This window comes from Moschus berezovskii, chromosome 24 (genome assembly GCF_049115385.1).
Source record: "Moschus berezovskii isolate FMDL1 chromosome 24, NW_MosBer_1.0, whole genome shotgun sequence".
In the NCBI taxonomy this organism is placed as follows: domain Eukaryota; kingdom Metazoa; phylum Chordata; class Mammalia; order Artiodactyla; family Moschidae; genus Moschus; species Moschus berezovskii.
This window is the reverse complement of record NC_142483.1, coordinates 25,226,490-25,250,262: the sequence shown is the minus strand read 5'-3', so window position 1 is coordinate 25,250,262 and position 23,773 is coordinate 25,226,490. Positions and strand designations below refer to the sequence as shown.

General features: G+C 43.4%; 1 protein-coding gene across 14 annotated transcripts in view; it reads left to right on the top strand.

Moving 5' to 3' along the window:
• Positions 1-7,536: 7,536 nt before the first annotated feature.
• Positions 7,537-23,773, top strand: part of MAGI1 (membrane associated guanylate kinase, WW and PDZ domain containing 1) — a 663,463-nt gene continuing 647,226 nt past the window's right edge. For 6 of the 14 annotated variants that reach the window (XM_055414274.2, XM_055414273.2, XM_055414272.2 and 3 more), the window contains exon 1: positions 7,539-8,476. In XM_055414274.2, the coding sequence (XP_055270249.2) occupies positions 8,164-8,476 (313 nt within the window). In that variant the 5' untranslated portion in view covers positions 7,539-8,163. Of the gene's footprint in view, positions 8,477-23,773 lie in introns of all 14 variants that reach the window. The other 8 variants (XM_088831727.1, XM_088831726.1, XM_088831724.1 and 5 more) reach the window with 2 other exon arrangements.

Here is a 23,773-nt window from a genome sequence, read left to right as displayed (position 1 = left end):
ATGTCTACCAAGATGACCCTCAGTTCAGTTCAGTCGCTCAGTCGTGTCCGACTCTTTGCGACCCCATGAATCACAGCACGCCAGGCCTCCCTGTCCATCACCAACTCCTGGAGTTCACTCAAACTCATGTTCATCGAGTCGGTGATGCCATCCAGCCATCTCATTCTCTGTCGTCCACTTCTTCTCCCGCCCCCAATCCTTCCCAGCATCAGAGTCTTTTCCAGTGAGTGACCCTAGTTCCTTGTTATTGAACTTACCCAACACAGTTGAACTTGTATTTTTTTTTTTTTTGTCTGTGTATCCAATTAGGAGGTAATCTTCCTCCAGAAAAAAAAAAAAAGCCTAGTGGGTCTTTTAGTTCTATACCATCAGTGCCTAGTGCAAACTGACAAAATAAGTATTTAATCAGCATTTGTTGAAGGAACAAATGAATGAAAACAATCTAACAATTTAGCAACTGTCACAGATCATCTTAAAATATTTAACTTTCTCTTTTTTAGTTTAGCTTCAGAAAATCTTGAGACTCATTTCAGAATATTTGAAATTGATGTTATGTAAATAGTTTAACAAACCATCTGTATTAAATAAGTATAACACTTGACTGGCTTCCTTTGTAAAGGGTACAATCCTGCACTACTGCCAGCTTCAGAGTATATTCAAAATAGCTACCAATGTGTGGGCCAACCACTGCAGCTTTGATTGAAATCAAACTCCCACTGTATTTGTATTCTTGGAACTCTTAGTTAACTGCGTAAGAGGTAACCGCTATAGGAGCTTGTAGAGAAAAGTACCTTAATGACCTTTCCCTGAGTCTCAGGTCTACACACACACTGCCAGGCTTGATCAGGTAGCCAATCATATTTGTGACTCACTTGTGTTTATTATCAAAGCTGGTGAAAAGTACACAAACTCCATCTATACTCTCCACAATTGAAACTGAAAGCTTTAATACAGAATGAAATTTCTCTCATTGCTTTTCCCATCTGTTAGTAAAAATTTTTCTTTTGGGATTGCTAAACCTAGATGCACGTGGTTGTCCTTCCTGGATTTTGGAAGGTCAGTCCACATGTAGTATGAGAGGATGAGGGCAATAGAGGAAAAAAGAACTAAGAGATGGAGGGATAAAGTTGACAGCATTGCTTGAGCCTCTTAATCTAGACTTGCTGAAAACTAGTTTCATCTCTAGTCTTGCCAGTTATATGGATTAATACATTTCCTTTTATTCCTAAGTTAGTTCAACTAAGTTTCTGTCCCTGGCAACCAAAACATCCTGAGAGGGGGGTTCAGGAGGGGGAACTCATGTACACCTGAGGCGAATTCATGTCAATGTATGGCAAAACCAACCAATACAATATTGTAAAATAAAAAAAAAATAAAGATCAAAATAAATAAATAAAAAGTATTTAAAGGGAAAGTAAGAAATAAAAAAAAAAAAAACATCCTAATACAAATAATTACTTTAGTCTCATGCAGAATCCTAAATGATCATGAATAGGGCATTGTTTTAATAAATTTTGGCATATTTAAACAATGGAATATTATTGAGCTGATAAATGTGATAGATATAGGTTGATATTTAACAAATAGAAAACGGAGGATATATTGGTGAGTGATAAAAGATAAGGGGCTTCCCAGGTGGCACCGTGGAAAAGAATTCACATGCCAATGCAGGAGATGCAGATTCAATCCCTGGGTTGGGAAGATCCCCTGGAGGAGGAAATGGCAACCCATTCCAGTATTCTTGCCTGGGAAATCCCACAGATAGAGGAGCCTGGTGGGCTACAGTCCATGGGGCCTCAAAGAGTTGGACACGACTGAGCAACAGAACACACAAACACACACACACAATAAAAGGTATAAAGAATTATTTTATTCCATAAACTAACCATAAATCCTAAATGAGGAGAGAGACAACTAAAGAAAGCAGATTGTGTCAATGTGTGTATATTTATATTGGCCAAAGTCCAGGAGGAGATAAACCCAAATATAAAAGTAGGTAATACATTCTTGAATGATTTAATTCTGCTGTTTTATTTATCTATTTTTAAAGTTGTTCAGCAATAATTTATACTATGGAGTGTTTTTAAAAATGCAGGTATTGCATCCTTGATTTCAATGTGTAATTTTCTCTTCTTTCACTCACTTCTGCTTCAGTGTGATAAAAATTGTTAAATATATAGTAAGAAGACATACACCGAATGAACACCTTTACTAATCCAGGTATTATTTAAGCATCTACCATGTTCCAATTACTATATTTTCATAGAGTTGGTGGGAGATGAAATAAAAGAGATACAAATATCTATTATGAAGAAAATTGCAAATATCCCATTCATGAGGAAATTTACTGTCACCAGGTATATTTTCAGTGGAATTATGCAGGATCACATGCTACAGTATAGCTGAATATTTGGGAAATTTTAGGAGAGACTCCCATAATAAATTCTTGGGTTTCTTTTGGTTCCTCACAGCCAACATTGAAATTTCAAATCTTCTAGTTACCAATATTAATTTTTTCCCATGGAAGTGAATCAGTACATTAGCCAGGATTAAACTCTCTTCCTGGAGTCCCTCCTCTGCTGCTGCTGCGTCACTTCAGTCGTGTCCGACTCTGTGTGACCCCATAGACGGAAGCCCACTAGGGTCCCCCGTCCCTGGGATTCTCCAGGCAAGAACACTGGGGTGGGTTGCCATTTCCTTCTCCAATGTGTGAAAGTGAAAAGTGAAAGTGAAGTCGCTCAGTCGTGTCCGACCCTTAGCGACCCCACGGACTGCAGCCTACCAGGCTCCTCCATCCATGGGATTTTCTAGGCAAGAGTACTGGAGTGGCTTGCCATTGGATATGAAAATAATAGTTCACGTGTGATGGCTTGGAAGATCACAAGAATTAACATTTTATTTTTTCTTCCCTAGCTGAAAGGGCTAGATGGGTATTGTGGTCAGAAAAAACCTGTCTGCCTCCCTGTGAGGAAAAGAATATGTTATCAAGGGAATTGTAAAAGTGCCTTCAGGAGATGACTCAGAAACTGGTCCTCACTGTTTCCCTCTATCTGAAATAAGGGTTTTAACTTCCTTTGTTGATCTGCTCTAAATTACCAGTTTGGAGTCAAGTTACCTTATTAAATATGAAGCATTTACCTTGATATCTTTACTATATGCATCTTGATGACATTCTTCAGAAACTAAAAGATAACCAATTTATATGTTCTCTTTTGCCTCACAGTCAACCAACTTATCTCCTGTCTTCACATTTTCAGAAAAAGGAGGTAAGTTACCACTTTAGACTGCAGTAGTGCTTTCTTTACTCACAACTAGAAACCTTTGAAAAGAAATGTCTTTGGAAGAAAGAAATGCACAATTTTACATTTGTGGATTTTCTTTGAGTGGAACTAGCTATAGGAAAATAAGACCATCATTTTTGCAGTTTATTATGTCACAGTTTACTTCTTAATCACGTTTATTAAGATTTTGTTGTTGAACTGCTTCTGCAGTAACAGTGTATTGGCATGTCACCTGTACCAGAGCCCACAGATCTCTAGACACTTCAGAAATGTTTGCAAGTTAATCCTCTTTACATTCCAGTAAATTACTTGATCTTCAGAGCCCACAGAAGGAGGGTTGCAGATTGGATTCCAGAGTGGAACACTGTATTCTTTCAGTTTAAAAGGAAGAGATAGGAGAGTGTCTTAACTGGTATGCACACACTATGTGGAGGATACTGGAGCCAAAATATGCTGGTACCCAAATATGCTAGATGGTGGATAGCCACGTCCTACCCTCCCATAGGGCTGTAGTTCTGAATGTGGGCTTTGGTTCGGGCCCCTGGGTTCACATCATAGCTCTATCATTTCCAGGCTCTTGAGCAAGTTTCTTTACTTATCTAGCTTTACTTTCCTCTAAAATCAAAGTCATGCATACAAAATCAAGACCATACCTACCTCACACAATTGCTATAGTGATTAAATAAAATAATGCACATTACTATCCTGGCACACACGGTAAACCTCAGGTATTTTATGGCATTATTTCCCCCATTAGAATGTATTGTCAAAGTCATAATGTAAGTGAGAGAAGCCAGAACACAGGGTTCTTCTTTATATATATTGAAGAAAAATCTACTTCAAGATAACTATACACTCTCAAGAAAACAATCTATAAATATCAGTTTTAGCCACCAAATCTAAATGGGTTTCATGTATTTTTTTTTTTACTTAATTTTTTGGCCACGCTACGGGGAACTCACGCCCCCTGCAACAGAAATGTGTGGTCCTAACTAACCACTGAAAGGCCAGGGAATCTAAATGGGTTTCATGCTAAAGGTCACATACTACATAGTTTAAGGTCCCACTTCACCCGTGCATTCACACATTCATTCATCAAGTGTGTAGGTGCACACTCACCTCAAGGCATGGGTTTAGGTACTGAGGACTCAAAGTTTGGGTAGAATAAATATGATTTCTGCCCTGAAGCTCCTACCAATCTGGGACACAGGAACTGAACCAGGAGAAAGAGAACAAACAGAAAAGTTTAGAGGAGAGGCAGAGAGTTTGGGAACATCATAAACTTAATGTCTGAAAATTGGCAGTCTTAGCTGTTTTGAAAGTTCAAATTACTTCTTTTTAAATTCCTGGATTTTATTATGTCTCTCTATACCTCTCTTTGACATACTTCTCTGGCTTAAGCATGTTTGTCAGATCAGACTTTAGTCAAGGATTGGCATCCATAAAAATAAAGAGGGCTTCTGCCAAGGTATGGGCTTCCCTTGTGGCTCAGCTGGTAAAGAATCCACCTGCAATGTGGGAGACCTGGGTTCAGTCTTGGGGTTGGGAAGATCTCCTGGAGAAGGGAAAGGCTACCCACTCCAGTATTCTGGCCTGGAGAACTCCTTGGACTGTATAGTCCATGGGGTTGCAAAGAGTTGGACACGACTGAGCAACAGAGAATGAGATGGCTGGATGGCATCACTGACTCTGTGGACATGAGTTTGAGTGAACTCCGGGAGTTGGTGATGGACAGGGAGGCCTGGCGTGCTGTGATTCATGGGGTCGCGGAGAGAGGACACGACTGAGCGACTGAACTGAACTGAGCGACTTTCACTTTCACATACCTCTCTTTACCTTGCTGTCTGAGTCCTCACTTTTCCCTTCTTTTTGGGGGGTTATTCCACACCTAGAATCTGAAGTAGGCGAAATTCCAAGTCCTCTCCTCTTCTCTGCTTCAGGGTCATGTGGAACCCTGGAGAGGGAAAATGGTGCTGCTGCCAGTGGGAGGAACTGCCGACCACTTGATCTGGTCTATTGTTTGGCCTCCTCTAGGTAGGTGACCGCTGATTAGAGGCAAGTGGGAGAATTCCTGGCGAGTAATCGTAGGCACCCACAGTTGTAAAATATGGAGTGTGGGAAGTGGGAAATATAGGTCAAGCTTCCCAATGATCTGTAGGGAAATCTGGTGATTTCACTCTTAAGGTGGTACTCAAAAATGTGCATTTTGGGAAGATGATTCACTCACCAAATATTTGAACATTAACAAGGTACCAGATACTAAGAACTGGGAATACATCAGTAAACGAAACTGCCAATATTCACTACCTTCCTGGAGTATATACTGTCCAAGAAGATGTGGACATAGATTCTTACCCTAAAAGTGTCTGTGAGCTCAGGAATCAAGATGATAGACTTGTGGTCCTCAGTGGTGTGTACTAGCACCATGTAAAGGCAACCTTAAACATCCAGATGATAGAACCTATCCTTAAGATTCTGACTGGCTGAATCTTTGTTTGGTTTTCGGACTGAACCTTTTTAATTTCTCATTCATTTTGATCCAGTCAAGCTGGAGGCAAATGGATATCTTCTGAGAAAAGAGGCTGAAGATGGTTTCCTTTACCAAGAAGAGCCATGGAAAACTGTTCACTTCCTTCTTTTACAAATACTAGAAGGCAATAGGATTTTTCAGTTTTGGATATCTCAAGAGAGAAGTAGCAACGTTCTTCTCTTATTTTTATTGGCTTAGAAAAGTGCCCTATAAGCAGTGCTTTAAAATATTTAAATGTATGCCTATATATTTTAAGTTTCAGAAAGAAGAGGAGGAATTACCATGTAACTTGAAACCCCGAATGATTCCTAAATTTTCAAACTACTACTAGTACTACTACTTCTAGTAAGCTTTTATTACATATCACTTTACAAGTGTCCTCCCCGTAATACTCCCAAGAATCTTGTCAGGTATTGTTACACTTAAGAAACTCAGGTTCTGAGGGGTCCCAGCGCTTGGTCAAGATCACACGGACACTGGACCGGTGAGAACCTCAGAGCCCGGCTCTCAACCGTGACCTCTGCGGCACCCCGTCCTTTCGGAGTCCTTTACACTCACCTTCCTTATTTAGCACTTGAAATCTCTCTTGTGACCCAAGATGGATAAACAAGTTATAAATCACTGAGGAAAAGAAAACGTTTAGGAGACTATCGCCCAGGCCGATTGGGGAGTATTTGGGGAGGGTAGCCTTGCCGGTGCAAGATATTCTTTCTGTCCGCAGCCCCCGAGCATGTTCTGAAACCTAGCAGGGACTTTAGTTGGCTCTACCCCCGCCCTCGGGCAGCGCCCGAGGCAGCAGCAACTCCCGGCTGCGAATTCTGAGAGGTGGCTGCCGCGCCCACGCCCCCGCGGGCGCCAGGACTCGGGTGCAGATCCCAGACCCAGGAGTGATCCTTATCTCCTGGCCCCGGGGCGGGTCCAAAGGCTGCCCAGCTCAGCCGGGAACTCGAGTCCAGGACCGACGCCTGGCTCCAGAGGTCTCTGGCCGCAAGGGAGTTTTAAAGAGCTAGACCCTTTTCGGTTGAAGACCCCAAGCCCCTCTTGCTTTTTGGCTTCTTTCCTTCGTCTTATACTTTATCTGCGTCCAGAAAAGTTGGCCCTCAAGTTTAAGGATGCAGATAAGTGTGTGCATACGTGTGTGAGCGTGTGACAGATCCCATTTGGGGGACCACCAAGGCCCCCCCTCCCCAGGGTCGCAGAGGCTGGAGCACACCCTGCTCCAAGACCAGAACCCGCCCGCACAGTGCAGGTTGGGGGGAAGCGGGCAGGCGCACTCCTCTGGGTTAGGTTCAAGGTATTAGAGGGAATTGCGGCGGGGGGGTGGGCCGGGTGACCGACAGCGTGGCCAGCCACTGGCCGAGGGCGGTAAGGAAGCTTAGGCCGGCGTGTGTGCGTGCGTGTGTGCGTGAGTGTGAGCGCGAGGGTGAGTGTGAGCCTCCCCAACCCCCACCTGTTTGAAATGGTTTTAAAATGCCCAAGCAGACTGCCCATGTGTTCAAAAGTTGCAGACAGTTGGAGTAAAACACTTGCTTGTCTCCCAGACCCCCGAAAGGCTATCCAGAGTCGTGAGCACTGAAATAAAAGTAGGAATGAGAGGGGTGTGTGAAGGGGGAGAAAAGTGGCTGAGCCTGGAAGGGTCGGACTTAGGACCCAACGGGAACCACATTGGAATCTCTCACTTCGGGAAGGCGGGGTGGGGCGGGCCGGCCGGCAGGCGGTCGCGGGGCGCATGCGCGCGCGTCTCCTCTCGCCGGCCGCTGCGCTCGGCGGCGCGGAATAGAATGAACTGTAACAAAACAAGCCAAGCCTTTGTATCTGCTTAAAGGGGACGCAGGCACTTCCCTCCTGTTCCCCCGCCCCCGCTCAGCTACCGCGTCTCCAGGGCTCCCAGCAACTGGCTGGAAGGGCTTCCCTCAGCCTCAGAAACTGCCCGCCAGCGAGGAAAGGAGATCCGGGCGGGAGGCAGAGAGGAGACGCCGCATTTCTAAGAGGCAAGAAAGAAAGGAAGGAAGGAAAAAAAAATAATCCAAGCGGCGCAGAGTGGACTCTGGTCCCAGAGAGCACGGTCGGGCGCCGGAACGTGGACCGAGAAGCACCGGAATGCAAACAAAGCTCGCGGGCGCCTGTGCAGGGCTCGCGGGGAAGCCCAGAAAGTTTGTTTTATGATGGCTTGAGTGAGCGAGTGTGTGCTAGGGAGCGAGGCTGCCAAGTTTCTCTCTCCCGCTGCGTTGTTTGGGGGGAGATGTCTCTCCCATGAACCAGCAGGGGCTTGGGGGCTTGTGCTGTGGGGGGCACCTGTCTCTCATTTTATCATTATTTTTTTTGGCGGGGGTTGGAGGGGTGTAACTCATCATGTCGAAAGTGATCCAGAAGAAGAACCACTGGACTAGCAGGGTTCACGAGTGCACCGTGAAGCGGGGACCCCAGGGAGAGCTGGGGGTGACGGTGCTGGGGGGCGCGGAGAATGGAGAGTTTCCGTATGTCGGAGCGGTGACGGCGACCGAGGCGGCGGGGCGTCCCGGCGGCGGCGAGGGCCCTCGGCTGGGCGAGGGCGAGTTGCTTCTGGAGGTGCAGGGGATCCGGGTGTCCGGCTTGCCCCGCTATGACGTACTGGGAGTCATCGACAGCTGCAAGGAGGCCGTCACCTTCAAAGCCGTCAGACAAGGTAAGTCGGGACGCGCCTTCTGGAGGCGCCCCCAGAAGAGGGAACCGGCCTGAGGAGCCTACCCCCGCCCCCCTTCCGATTTCCCGCTTTTCTCCTACGAACGCGTCAGAGGGGCGATGTTGAGGCCGTGTGCCCAGTGATGGTGAAATACACCAAGTTGTTGAGAGGTTGTGGGTTGTTTGCCCACCTGCGTTGGGAAGAGGGGCTTGGGTTAGCTCGGGGAAGCCCAGAGATTTTTCCCTGGCCCGGTTTGCTAACCTGTTATCTCCGCCAGCAAGTGCAGCAGTGGCTTGCCTGCACCGGGAGGAGAGTTGGGGAACTGAGGCAGGGGCAAAGTGGACGCTCTCCTGGCTCCCTGGGCGAGTGTTGCAGCGGGCGCAGCTACTGCGTTCTTTGATCTCTTAGCTGTTTTCAGACCTGGAGAATGGGTATGAAGGAGTTAAGGGTCTTTGATTGTTGGACTTCCTTAATCAGAAAATCAGCATCACCCCGTGACCGGCCAGGTGGGCTAGGGCATCACCACCTTTCAGTCCCAAAGCCTGCAGCCTGAAGATCTTGCATTCACCCCACAGCTGGATGACGCATGTGTCTCTACCCATGTGGCCTGGCCCCAGACTTGTGGGTGGCGGTGTGGGGGGAGAATAGAGAGGGTATTTCAGCGCCATTCAAACCCAAGTATTGCCAACAACATCACCACCATCCTCATCACTGCAACCATTGTCATCATCCCTGTGAAGATGATTATAGCTGTTTCTTGTTCGCTTATTAGGTTCTGTGTCAGGTTCTGTGTAAAATGCTTTCCTTGCACTCTTTTGTTCTGATGCACAACAATTCTGAGAGCGAGTTTTTCTTATAAACCCCATGTTACGGATAAGGAAACTGGGACTGACGTTTCATTTACTGATGTTGGTTCAGTTACTTGTCCAAGGTCACACAGATGCCAAGAGTGAGGGTTTGAAAATCCTTGTTGCAGAGCCTTAACCACCAAAGAGGAAGAGGTGGGGGGTGAGTGTGGAAGACCTGAGGGGTGCACTTGAGAGAAGGGAGTGGAAGCAAATTCACCTCTCAGAAGCTTGGAGAGGAGTGATGACCCTTCTGATGGCTGCAGCTTGGGGGGAGTCCCTTGCATCTTAGTTTGGTATAGGCTTAGGCCTGTCCCTGATGTAGTCCAGTAGAGAAGGACTGGATTCCCTTAAAGGGGTCCCTTGTATGACCAAGCACCATGATGCAAGTTCTTCCCTGCAAAAGCACCAGGTTGAGCCCTGGTGAAAAGTTCACATATGTGCCTGCATGCTTGAAAGGGCAAGCAGCAGCTGGAGGACTGTGTCAGAGGAAAGGAGGGCTGGGCTTAGCTAGTCCTTTGGAAACAGGCCTGTTCCAGATGAAGTGGAGGAGGGGGACAGGGAGAAGAGACGGGCCTTTTGGTAGCTTTGGGAGCTGAGGGACTGACAGTTACGGAAATCTCCTTCCATTTGTGTCCTCATTATCTGCTTGCACACCTCCTCCAAGAAGCCCACAGGCATCCTGCCAGGATGAAGAAATCAGCCTTCCTCTGGAATCCCCTAAATGTGTGTCTTGTGTATAGGTTTTTTACTTATTCTGAACTATGCGTTAGATCCCTTCCCTTCTTTCCATACAAGGTGGTAAGCTCATTGAAAGGAGAATATGCCTCACTTACTGCACATCGCCTCAGCTTTGCTTAAGGTCCAACACCTTGTCTCACCTGGAAATACATCTCCCTTATCTGTAAACTGGCTGTTTTGTATTACATAAACTTTGGATGCAGAATAGTGCCTGGCACATAATAAGTGCTCAATAAAGACTAGCTATTATTGTTACGTTTCAAGTGAAATGTAACAATAATTATTTATTTAGCTTCTAAGTTTAGCTTTTTTTAAAAAAAATGTGTTAGTACTTTATTAGGTATTAGGTGTGGAATGATAATAACCCAGTGTATTACCATTACTACATTAAAGCGGGTTCCACTTCCTATATCACCAAACATTTTGAGACACTTCTGTGCTATCTACTGAGCTGGCAATGTTAGAGATAAAATGAAGTTTACAAAACAGTCCTCAATCTCTAGGAGCATCCAGTCTCATGGAAGAAAATAACGCCTATATACAAACAGGATCTTAAAAAATGAACATTAGCATTTAGGAAACTAGGAACTAACTTCCAGTTGTATAATCAGAGGTTTCCTAGAGGACTTTGTTGTTGTTCAGTCTCTAAGTCATGTCTGACTCGGGGTTTTTTAGTGTCAGGAATCTGAATTATGAGGTTCACACCATAATTCAGGTTCCTGCTTTCATAGGACTTGATACAACTGTAGAGAAAATACTGTGTCGTAGCATTTGATGGGATCAGCTGTGGGTCACTGTGCAGGGGCATCTTGGAGATAGGGCTGGTAGAAGGACGGGCACGAGTTCCTGACTATCCTGGAGATTATGGGGGCAGGGAGCGTTTTACTGGTGTCTAATGGATCAATGGGAGCTCATTCTCAGTGTGCGAGATACTACGGGTGGCTGAGCCTCCCTCCACCAGTTACCAAAGATTGGGAGGCTTTGTCCCAGGGCTCCATCATCCTGAAACTTTGGAAAGGTCAATCAGATAACTAAGTGTGTTTGGAATCAGACGCCTCTGGGTTTGAAGGAAGCTATGGTCTCCCCATCTTATTTCCTTTCACCCGGAATTATTCTGTGTGCTACGCAAGAATGCTCATAGATAGTGTGTGTGCACGTGTGTGTATGCAAACCTATTTGTTCTTCTTGTAGTGGAATAAAGTTATGGATGGGGACAGTTGAATGGCCTGAAATCCACCACAATGTGAAAGCTACTATTTCCCGTCATGATTACACAGGCGCAGACAGCTCTTCTAACATCTTCATTACAGAAAGAAGGCACTGGAAAGCATTTCACCAGCCTTCTCTCTTTTTTTTTGGTAGCTTGAAACTTTTTATTTTGTATTGGGATATAGCCAATTTAACAACGTTGCAGTAGTTTCAGGTAAACAGGGAAGGGACTCAACCATACATATATATGTGTATCCATTCTCCCCCAAACTCCCCTCCCATCCAGGCTTCACCATCACCAGCCTTCTCTTTCGTATTGAGAATATGATTTAAATTATGCTACAAAATTGTTCTTCTTGTGTCTTCATTACTGTGTTTTAATCATATTATATAGGCTCCTACTTGGTAAAGGAAAATAATACTTTTGAGTTGTCTGCACCTTAAACTAGCTACTCCCAGGGCCGTGGGTCACTCTGGGTGCTGTCTCTATGGAAATGTCATGGTCCTCTTGTGGGAGAGGATTCTGCTCTTTCTATTTCATGGCAGCTCTCTGGAAAGTTGCACAGACCAAACTAGTCTGTTGTAAATGGTATATGAAATAGCACTGGTCTGTTCCCTGGTGGCTCAGAGGTTAAAGCGTCTGCCTCCAATGTGGGAGACCCGGGTTCGATCCCTGGGTCGGGAAGATCTCCTGGAGAAGGAAACGGTAACCCACTCCAGTAATTCTTGCCTGGAAAATCCCATGGACGGAGAAGCCTGGTAGGTTACAGTCCACAGGGTCGCATAGAGTCGGACACGACTGAGCGACGAAATGGAATGAATGTGAAAGAATCAGGCTAAATGGATCTACTCAGTTGGAGTTGGTTTATTTTAAATGAGGGATCACAGTTTTTTGTCACAAAATTGCCTTAAGAAATTTACATATATATGCTATATAAAATAAATCACTTCATATATATAATAAGATATATATATACATGTACTATATATACTATATAGGTTTATATTTACCTGTAGTAAAATGCACAGATCTTAAGTATATAGTTTGATGGGTTTTGACAAATGTATATGCTCATGTCCGCTTCACCCAAATCAAGATACAGAGCATTACCTCAGAAATTTCCCTCCTGCACTTTTCCAGTCAGTTCCCTCCATCTCTTCCAGAGGCATTGACTATTTGATTTCTCTCACTTTGGGTTAGTCTTGTCTATCATTGAAATTCATATTAATGAAATAATGCACTATGTACTCTTTTGTGTCTGGGTTTTTTCCCTCAATAAAATATTTTGGAGATTTCATATTGTGTGTATCATGATTGTTTTGTATTGTGGGGTAGTATTACATTGCATACATATACCAGATTGTTTATATTTTTGTTTCTCAATGGACATTTGGACTGTTTTTTTTTTTTTCACCTATTATGAATGAAGCTGCTATACATGTTCCAGTTCTGCCATATCTTTGCCAATCTTTGATCTTATCTATCTTTTGCGCTTTAACTATTCTAGTGTACGTTGAAAAGGGAGAAAAGTGAAGTATTTTCGAATGGTGCATTCCAAATTAGGCACAGTGAGAGATTAACAACATGAGAAAATAGAACAAATTTTAACTGTATACTGTAATAAAAGGTATGTGAAAGTGGTCTCTCAAAATACCTTACTGTACAAATTTATTGCCTTTTCTATCTTATTAATATCGAAGCACTTATCATGTACTGCAGCTGCAACTTTGCAGTTTTAAGTATGAAAGCAAAACTAGCATGTATTTCTTTTTTCCTTCTTCATGAATTTACAGATAGAAAATTCATTCTTACTGTAGATCTTAGTATCCACAGCTTATGATTTTTTTTGGTTGTGCCATGTGGCATATGGGATCTTAGTTCCCAGTTCAGGGATCAAATCCTTGCCTTCTGGGGTAAAAGTGCAGCCTTAACCAGGGGAGTCTCCACAGCATATGATTTTATTAAGTTGAGAACATCCACCTTTTCACTTCAAGGAAGTACTTTATGGCTTCTCTTTGGCAGATCTGAACTACCAGCATCTCTCCTCCTGTGCTTTGGGGCCATTGGGAGCATGATAAGGGTCACTTGAATACAAGAACTGCTATATCTGGACAGTTGATTTGATAAAGGAACTTCTAAGTGACTAATGGGCAGGATACCCTGGACAAAGGGATGATTCATGTCCTGGGCAGGACAGAGTGGGAAGGTGGGAACTTTAATCATGTTACTTGGTGCACAATTTAAAACGTGTGAATTGTGTATTTGTGGAATTTTCTGTTTAATATTTTCAGACTGTGGTTGACTGTAGGTAACTGAAATCACAGAAAGGGAAATAGCAGATAACGGGGAGCTACGATGATTAAGGAAACATTTCTGTAGGATGTAACTAGTATTTTTTGAGCACTTGCTTCTAAAAGGCCTTGCCCTTGGCTGAGCTAGTGCTTTATGGGCATTTCTTTATTCCTCCCAACTGAACTTACATGTCAGAGACTGAAGTCCAGAGGGTTTGGGTGGCTTTTCCAAGGGTAGTACAAGTGGCTGAAGTGGAGCTGGAACTCAGCTGTGTTAGGTTGCAAAACCCATGCTTCTAGTTCTTGGGTCAGTGAATTTCAGGTAGGGTCCCCAGACCAGTGGCGTTGACATCACCAGGGAACTGGTTATATGTGCAGATTCCTGGCCCTTACCCCAGCCCTACAGATACCTAAACTCAGGAGCATGCAGCCTGTGGGTGTTTTAAACAAGTCCTCAGGTGATTCTGATGCATGCTCAATTTTGAGCACCACTGTCCTAGGATATAGAGTGATATTGAAAATATGGCATTGAACTTCCCTGGCACTCTAGATGTTAAGACTCAGTGCTTCCAATGCAGAGGGCATGTATTTGATCCCTGGTTGAGGAACTAAAATTCCACATGATGCACAGTGGGGCTGAAAAAAAAAAAAAAAGAAGAAAACAAATATGGCATCAAATGAAACAGATAATCGTGAACAAGCTAGGTGACTAGTACTGTTATCTCCAGTATGTTACCTATTTGGACCTTTCTTCATACCTAAAATAAGTGGATATGCCTCTTCAGTTCCTTTGCATTCATAAAATGCTAAGATTCCCTGAATAACCCAGACTCCAAAAGTTGGAAAGGGTGTGATTGTAGTTTCCCAAACTGGTAATATTATAGGTCACGCTTACATATTTTTGTAAGTGAATTTTGTGGTTTTGCAAATTACCCAGGAACCAAAACTGCCCCTCCACTTTTTTTTTTTTACAGACAGAATGGAGACAATAAATAAGACACAATTTAAAAACCACAACACCACCACCAGACCCTTCCCGTCGCTGTAATGAGGGACTTAGGACCATTACACAATTGAATATAGTTCTTTGTGCTTTTTTGAGTTTTGTTTTGACATTACGTGTTTATTTTGACCAATTGGAATGTATTACAACAGTTTAACAAAATAATTCTGTTCTTGTTTTAAAACACGGTGCTTTATCTTGCTTGGTTTCCTGTGAATTCTGCTTTTGGGGTCTCTGGGCTTGCTTCCTTCCCCACCCCCCAACCCCACCCAAGAAGGTCACAAGATTGACTTGTCTATTTAGTGTCTTTTCAGGAAGACCTCCTCATCTGGTGGTGTGCTCCTAAAGGCTTAACAACTGGCTCTGGTGGCAGGGAGACACTGATTTGTTGCATCACTGGAGTTGGAAAGAGATGCATGTAATTGGTTCTCCAGAGCCAGTCTGAGCTGGCCTCAGTGTTCACACTGACCCTCATATAAGAGAGCTACCTGGATCACATGCCATCTCTCCATTTTGGTTTGTGTCTTCATAGCCTTGATATCAGAGAAGGCAATGGCACCCCACTCCAGTACTCTTGCCTGGAGAATCCCATGGATGGAGGAGCCTGGTAGGCTGTAATCCATGGGGTCGCTGGGAGTTGGACACGACTGGGTGACTTCACTTTCACTTTTCACTTTCTTGCATTGGAGAAGGAAATGGCAACCTACTCCAGTGTTCTTGCCTGGATAATCCCAGGGATGGGGGAGCCTGGTGGGCTCCCGTCTATGGGGTCACACAGAGTTGGACACGACTGAAGCAATGCAGCAGCAGCTTTGATATAATTTCACCATATCTTCTTTTGTTGCTTCTTTATTGTCTGTCTCTCTTCCCATTGGAATGTAAGGCTCATGAAAATAAGAAATTTATCTCACGTGTTCATGGCTCTATTTCCCTAAAATAGTACCTGGCGAGTCATCAGTTCAGTACAGTCGCCCCGTTATGTCTGACTGTTTGCAACCCCATGGACTGCAGCATGCCAGGCTTCCCTGTCCATCACCAACTCCCAGAGCTTGCTCAAACACATGTCCATTGAGCCGGTGATGCCATCCAACCATTTCATCCTCTGTCGTCCTCTTCTCTTCCTGACTTCAGTCTTTCCCAGCATCAGGGTCTTTTCCAGTGAGTCAGTTCTTCTCATCAGGTGGCCAAAGTATTCGAGCTTCAGCTTCAGCATCAGTCCTCCCAATGATTATTCAGGACTGATTTCCTTTAGAAGGGACTGGTTGGATCTCCTTGCAGTCCAGTGGACTCTCAAGAGTCTTCTCCAACACCACAGTTCAAAAGCATCAATTCTTCGGCGATCAGCTTTCTTTGTAGTCCAACTCTAACATCCATACATGACTCCTGGGAAAACCATAGCTTTGACTAGACGGACCTTTGTGGGCAAAGTAATGTCTCTGCTTTTCAGCATGCTGTCTAGGTTTGTCATAGCTCTACTTCCAAGGAGCAAGCATCTTTTAATTTCATGGCTGCAGTCACCACGTGCAGTGATTTTGGAGCCCGAGAAGACAAAGTCTGTCACTGTTTCCACAGGTGCTCGCTAAAATTTGTTGGCCGCATGAATGAATTTTCTCTTGTCGCTTCTTATTAGGATGGTGAAGGTAGATCAGGCCATCCACCACATGTTTCTTCCTTTCCTCTCTATTCCTCTTTGATTTCTTCTCAGTTTGGATCCTAATATGTTCATTTTCTCATCACTAGGCATTCTGATCAGCTGGTTCTCTGTCTGATAATTTATACTGAGCTATAAATAAATAAATAACTGACAAGGCTTCATGAATTATACTTAAGTGTTTCTGCCTGTTGACTCTAGGTGGGGTTTAAGAGGTGACATTTCAGATGTTCATTCAACAGGATGATGAGGAGCTGTCCTGTTTTCTGTTTATGTGGGACCTGGTCTATTTCAGCATCCAGAAGAACGACACTTTACTTCTGTTTTCTTGTAGCCTTGTCCCTGTGTACAGTTTTTCTAGCCAAGAGCAAATCGGATCTTTGCTGCAGAAAACAGTCTGATTTTTGTCCTCTCTTGCTCTAAAACTGAGCTTTGTGTTTATGTCTCTTTTTTTTTTTAACTTTCAAAAATCAATCTGTTTTTGTTCTTGGTGCCAAAAGACCACTCTCTGAAGGATATATTTAGGTTTTACTGTGGAACATTCTACAGCTTTTACAAAAAATAATGCAAGGACAGTGAACCCAACATGTCCATTGTTTCTGGTGGCTACTCTTTGCCAATGGCTGTGTTATTTAAAAATAGAATAACTTGACCTTATGATGCCTTGGCATACAGTGGGCTCACTGCATTTGTTGGCATTCATTACCCAGCTAGTTTCGGATGGCAGAATTGATGATATCTACCATGGGGAATTAAGTGGTTTATAAGGGAAAACATTCTGACATCTCCTTACCACAAAGGTTTACATGAAGGATGTTGCTTTATAAACGATGATTATTTAATGCAAAACACCAGTCTCTGATGTTAGTAGTCCCTTCCTTAAGTTTGTATATACGTGTAACAGAATATACTGATTTTTGTATACACTGTGAATAAAGGCTGTCAAATTCGTTAAGGGCTGACATTCATATCCTAAAAAACAGGAGGTTCCTGCCTTCCTGCCTGTCTTTATGGAGCTCATATGTGAGGTCTATAACCTTGAAAAATCCTTGGTAAACACTGGAGCTTTGCTCTGATGCGCTCCTGTGGGTGTCAACATCCATGTAGTATGTCTGGGGAATTTGTTTTGGTGTTTTTCACAGCTGAACCTGCATGGATGTCATGGATAAGCAAGTAATGCCGACTTTTGCTTTATGGTATAGTAGCCTGTGGAGGGTCCAGTGTGTTCTAGATGTTATCCTTTCTGAAAGCATGTAGCAGACCGAGAAGATGTAATTTGAACAATGTCTCTTAGGATTAAATAGTAATCTCGTTTTATAACTAAATAATTAAAGAATGGATAATCTGTAACACAGTTGTTTCTCTAGTCCTCTCTTGAGTAAAAACTGAAATCCTCCTGGTGACTCACAAGACCCCCCAGCCCCCAACTATCTGGCCTGTAACTTGTCCTCTGTCTCCCTGGCCGTGACCTGGTGTTCCCCTCCTGGTCACCTGGGAGGCTTACTCCCTCATGAACTTCAAATCTTTCCTACTTGTCATTCCCCATTCCCATCCTCTGCTTTATTTTACTTTATAATATGTAGAGTATTTCAAAATGACTAAGTTCCTTACTTTGTCTCTCTCAAATATAAGCTCCAAGAGGGTAGGGTTGTTGTGGATCTGTTTCCTGTTGCACCCCCGATACCAAGAATGGTGCCTAATGCATAGTAATCGCTCAAGTATTTCTTGAATGTCCACTGTCAACTTTAGAGCTAGAAGAACTCTCTCTGAGCTTGGTTGCCTCTGAAAATTCTGATATTTGAAAGTCTCTGAAAATGTAGGTACTTTGTGATAAACTGCAGTAAACTTGATTTAACTTTTGCTGTCTATAGAGCTTAGAGCCTAAGTCGCTCAGTCGTGTCCAACTCTTTGCGACCCTACCAGGCTTCTATGTCCTTGGGATTCTCCAGGCAAGAGTACTGGAGTGGGTTGCCATTTCCTTCTCCAGGAGATCTTCCCAACCTAGGGATCGAACCCTGGTCTTCTGCATTGTAGGCAGATTACCATTTGAGTTGGGCTAAATAGAGCTTCACTGATTGATTTCAGAGTAACCTTGAAGACAGTGAGCCTTGCAGGCTGGTCTCAAATGGTCTTTATTTTAGGGATTTAGACTAGCACCGTGCTGAGTGTGTCAGATAACTTTGCACACTCTCTCACCCTTCAGCGGATGGTGGAGATGTTCTGGGCACCGTCAGCTGTGTGTATAGACTTTTCCTGTTCCATCTGCAGTGTGGTGAGAATGAGTTACATAAGAGAATTACATCCTCACGGCTAAGGTGTCAGCCCTGTTCTTACAGCCAGTGGAGGCATTAGTGTGTGACTTTAATCGGATGCAGTTATGTTTTCCACAATAAGGCTAATCTTTCAGTCCATTGTGAGGAGAGAGTCGAAGCTCTCTTTATGGACAGTGGCATGATGGTGCAATTAAAAGGCCATTATGCCCTGATTATAAACCATGTTTCACAGTTATTGCCATATACAGTGTTACCAGGACGGTATGCATTTATTGATGTGTTGTAGATTGGCAGGTTTTGGACTCAGGCTGGCCTGGGATAGAAGTCAGGCTTTTCATTGTAATACCTACATGACTTAGGGCAAGATACTGTACCTCATTGTGCCAGGATTTCCCCCTCTGAAAATGGGGATAATAATACCTACTACCTGAGGCTGATGGGGGGATCAAATTAGGAGATTGAGGTAAACCACACGGCCCAGGGCCTGGCATGTGGTGAGTGCTCATGAAGTACCGGCTTCTGTTATTGTTTGGATGTTCCCTGTTGGAAAGCACTTGCGGGAGAAGAAAGGATCTCTTGAGAGATAGCAGTTGTGGCACACAGTTCCCTAGAGAGCTTTGCAAGTCTAGAAAAAGCCCTCATTTTTCTGCCTGATTCAGATGCCACTATTTAAAAAGGCTGAGGTTGGATTAGTTCAGACAAGGAAGAAGGAAACCTCTGGATCTCTGCCTGAATTTCTTCCGTGTTGTCACTGGTGAAGAATTAATTCTAATGAGTGTCCTCGGGACCCTGGTTCAGGAAGGTGTAGGGAGGATGGATCCTCTCCCAGTTTCCTGGGGGTCCTGGGTAGGGCAGTACCAGGAAAAGTGATCCTTAAGAGCTTGACCCTGAGGTTGTCTGGCCTTCCTAGCACCATACCTGGGCTCCTGAATCAGAAAGGCTGGAGAGGCAGTGGACTTGTTGTTACAAGCTTTTGAAGTCAGCGTGGTTGGGTCTGACTGCAGCTGATGAACCGTAGGCATATTAACCTCCCAGAACGTCAGTTGTCCCAGTTGAAAATGAGAATAAGGCCTACCTCATAGGGGTGATTGTGAGGATTAAATGAGAAAACATATGCAAAGCACTTTATCCTCTGCTTGGCGTGTATGGTATGTAGTCCTTACCGCGATACAGACCTAGCAGCCATGATAATTTTCAGTTCAGAAATGAAGACCCATCAACAAAGACCCAACAATCCATCTTCTGAAGAAGTGGTTTTTCAACTGAAGATGACTTTGACCCCCAAGGGACATTTGGCCATGTCTGGAGATGCTGTTGGTTGTATCAGCTCAGAATGGGTCAGTGCTAAGTGGCAGTTAGAGAACAGAGCCCAGAGATGTGACTGAACATCCCACAGTGCACAATATGTCCACCTGATGCAAAGAGCTGTCTCATTGGAAAAGACCCTGATGCTGGGAGAGATTGAAGGCAGGAGGAGAAGGGGGTGACAGAGGATGAGATGGTTAGATAGGGTCACCAACTCAGTGGACATGAATTTGAGCAAACTCGAGGAGGTAGTGGGGGACAGAGGAACCTGGCATGCTTAGTGACTGGACAGCAACAACCATTGCAGAGAGATATCCAACCCCAGAGGGCACTGAGGCTGAGTCCAGAAACTCTTCTCTAAGGTGTCATTTCATGGTTGAGACTGGGAATCTGAATTAGAAGCAGTAAACTGATCATCATAATTACTATATATTGATCTTCTGCCATGTCTCTGAGACCCCGGTTAGGGTTTTGCCTGGGTGGATGATGTCATTCTCATTTTAGCTATGAGACAAGTAGCTTGAGAGCTCAGGGAGTTTATCCAGGTAGCTTACACAAGGGATATTCAAGCTCAGATCCGCCTGGTTCCAAAATTCTCACTCTAGGTTTTTCCACACTAGAAGTGTGTTGACCTCTGTTAAGCTGTACCATTGCTGTCTGAGACAGCAAACCATGCCTGGTGACCTCACCCATCCCCAAAAAGAGTCCCAGAAGTAATAATAAAATGGATTTGCAGAGTGTTTATTGGGCAGAACACAGGGTGCCGCTACAGAGTTTCAAGTTCTGCTTGTTTGCCTCCTCTTTTCCCAGATCTCCATCACCAACACTATTGATTCTTTCCTCCTCTGTGCTCTTTCTTCCCCCACGCCCATCATGATTTCAAGAGTCACAATAGGGTCTTGAACGCATATTTGCTTGTCCATCTCCTGCACTGGGTTATGTGTTTCTCACAGTCTTGAAGGCAGCATCCCTGTTTTATGTCTCTCTGTAATCCCTGCCCTCTCTTGGTACTCAAGCAATCACCTTTAAATCTAAATCTTTTGAGGTAATGAGTAGGCATAACTTTTAAATAAATAAGAAAAATTCTTGCCTAAGATCTTGTTGGCTCAAAAATCTGTGGCTTATTTTTAAAGCATATTAAATATACTTAGCCATATGTCTGACTTTTCCGTGATGATTTAAGATGGTTGTCTGCCAGTTGTCGTAGCATTTTGAACTGTCAGGAAAATATTGAATTAATTGTGTTGAAGGTCTTAGAGGGCCTTTATTCTGACCAGATGTGTGCAGCAGTGGAGCCTATTGCTTATGTAATGTGGCCACGGAAGGCATCACTTTGGCTTGATTTAAATAGAGTCAGTATTTTACCACCTGGATTCTTGGCTAAGCGTTGGAATTTACATCTGATAGGGAGAGCCTGTTCATTTCCTCCTCCAACTATCAGCCTGTTTAAGTCAGTGTGACTTGGTTAAGAATTCAAAACTCAAGATCAAGTTATTAAAAAAGGACTTTCTTTGGTGTTGGAGCATGTAGTTTTTTTTTTTTTTTTCCTCTCTTCCCAGAAAGCACAGGCATGTAGATTTTTTTGGTTTCTAATTTTTTCAAAACTCAAAAGTTGTGATCTTGGATGACTGTCGATCACTCTCCATTGTTCTGTGCTTCCATAGCTTATGGTTTTTTCATGGTGAAATTCAATTTGTTCCCTCATTTAAACAATGTGTACAGTACAGAAAGATGTGACTCTATGAAAGGAAAATGTACCCACATTGCACATAATCCCATCTCAGAGAAATACATGTGTTACTCTATTTTTACCCAGACATTTATATGTATATATAAACATGTATAAATACACATACTTTTTTTTTGGTAGACTTTTTTGGGAGGGTCTTTTTCTTATGAAAGTTGAATAGTACTGCACATATAGTTTTAGTGTGAGTTTTCTTTGTGCCTAACGAAATATTACAGACTTTTTTCTTACACTTACATGTAGATCAGCTTTACCATTTTGATGGCTGTGGAATCAGTTTTTAGTTGTGCTATAATATGTTAGATCATGTTTTCAGAGTGAACATTTAGGTTGTTTTCAGTTCTTATTTTATACAACACTGCTGAATATCCTTATATATACATTTCAGTGAACTTCTTCAACTATTTTCTTTGGATAGATGTCTAGAACTTCTTATCTCACTTGAATTTTATCTTTTTAAGACTTAATGCCTTGAAAAAAACCGTTCAGGCCACTTATCAACTTAACTCCCTGCTGCCTGGATGTGACAGTCCTGTATTTCTTAACTTAACTCAGTTAGAACAGATCCTACCTAGCACTGGAATTGTTCCTTTGCAATAGTCAACACAGACGCAGATAATGTGTGGATATTTTAAAGGGCATTAGGGAATGGTGGGGACTGGGGTAAATTGGAAGGAACTGTTTTGTTCAAAGGGAGCAGCTGCCACTAAGCTTCAGCCAGTTGTTGACTTTGTTGGGGCATTGCCCATTACTGCTAGATTTTTTAAGCTTTAAAGAGAAGTGCATAATCTTTGTTAAAAAAAGTGAACTTCGCCAATTTGAAAGTGTTAGTTCAAAAATTTTCTAAAGCATGGATAAACCAGGCAACACATCTGGGAGCCATGCTTCGTCCTCAAGCAACAAGCTGCAGCCTCTGGTTGACCTATTTGTCTTTCTCACTTGATGACTGTCACACTGTTTCTTCAAGAGCAGTTATCACATTCTTACTCATCTGTGTTCTCAGGGCCCAGGATAGCAACTGGCTCCCAGTGAGGGCCCACAAACGTGTGTTGAGGAGAATAATAAGTTCCAGAAGTGGTCAGGTTTGTCCCTTTAGACCATGTTAGTTTATTGGTCGCTTAGCTGGTGACAGCTCTCCCATTCGAGTTACACGGAGATGGGGAGAGGATATATTTTGACAGCTGATCTTGAGTCTTGGACTATTTTATTTCAGGGTCCTGGTCTGCTGAGTCTTAGAACTGGGTGCAAAATAACATCTTGATGATGACATTTATGTGAGTGTATACTGGGAACAGTATATATTCTCTGCCCTGAGGTGATTGTACTCTAAAACGTGTAGTCTTACAAATTAAAGAATGAATGACTTTTATGTGTATTTCTTAGGGAACTTCTAAATATGGCAGGAAAATCCCTAATAACATGTCTCGTTTGGCTATTCTACATGTAAATCAGGACCTTGACCTTTAGTCCAAGAGCAGATGCTTTCAGAACACGATTCACCTCTGTTCTCCAGGCCAGCATTATCTGGTAGAATTCTAGTTTTTTGAAAACGGGCGCAGCCCTTCTTGCTTTCCTGCCTGCATCATGGATCATTTTGTGTTGCAGGATTCAGGGTGGGCACCAGGCTTGCTCACCTAAGATGGGTAAGGGGACTTGTGTAAATCAGATTTGAAATTTAGGGAGTGCAGTTTTTCTATCATGGAGCCAACCAAGGAAGGGCCGCTGTAAAATGAAAACTGTGGAGTTGGCAGTGAGAGCCCGACATAGAGCTCAGATTGTGCCAGGTGTGGATTGGGACTGTGTTTCTATTCTCTTCTGCTCCCATTGCCTTCTTTCTCTCCGTATCCGTATCAGAGTGAGAACATTCCTAGAGACTGTCTAGGAATTCAGATTTTAGATAAGATATACTATATGTAATCCAGGACTTCGGGTGTGAGACAAAACTAAGGAGTGTTTTCAAGTGGAGACTGCTATATGCTCTGATCCGCCTCCTTCAGTAGGATCACCACTTTTGGGGCACCCATGATTCCCCCAAGTTAGGATGAAATTTGGCTTCTGTCCTACTTTAAAATGCCCAAGGATAAGATGGAGCAGGAAAGGCTTATATTTTGCAGTGTTTTAACTGTTTTTATTTTATTTTTTTATTTTAATTTTTTGGCTGCCCTATGCCACATGCAGGATCTTCCCAGACCAGGGAATGAGCCTGTGCCCTCTGCAGTGAAAGTGTGGAGTCT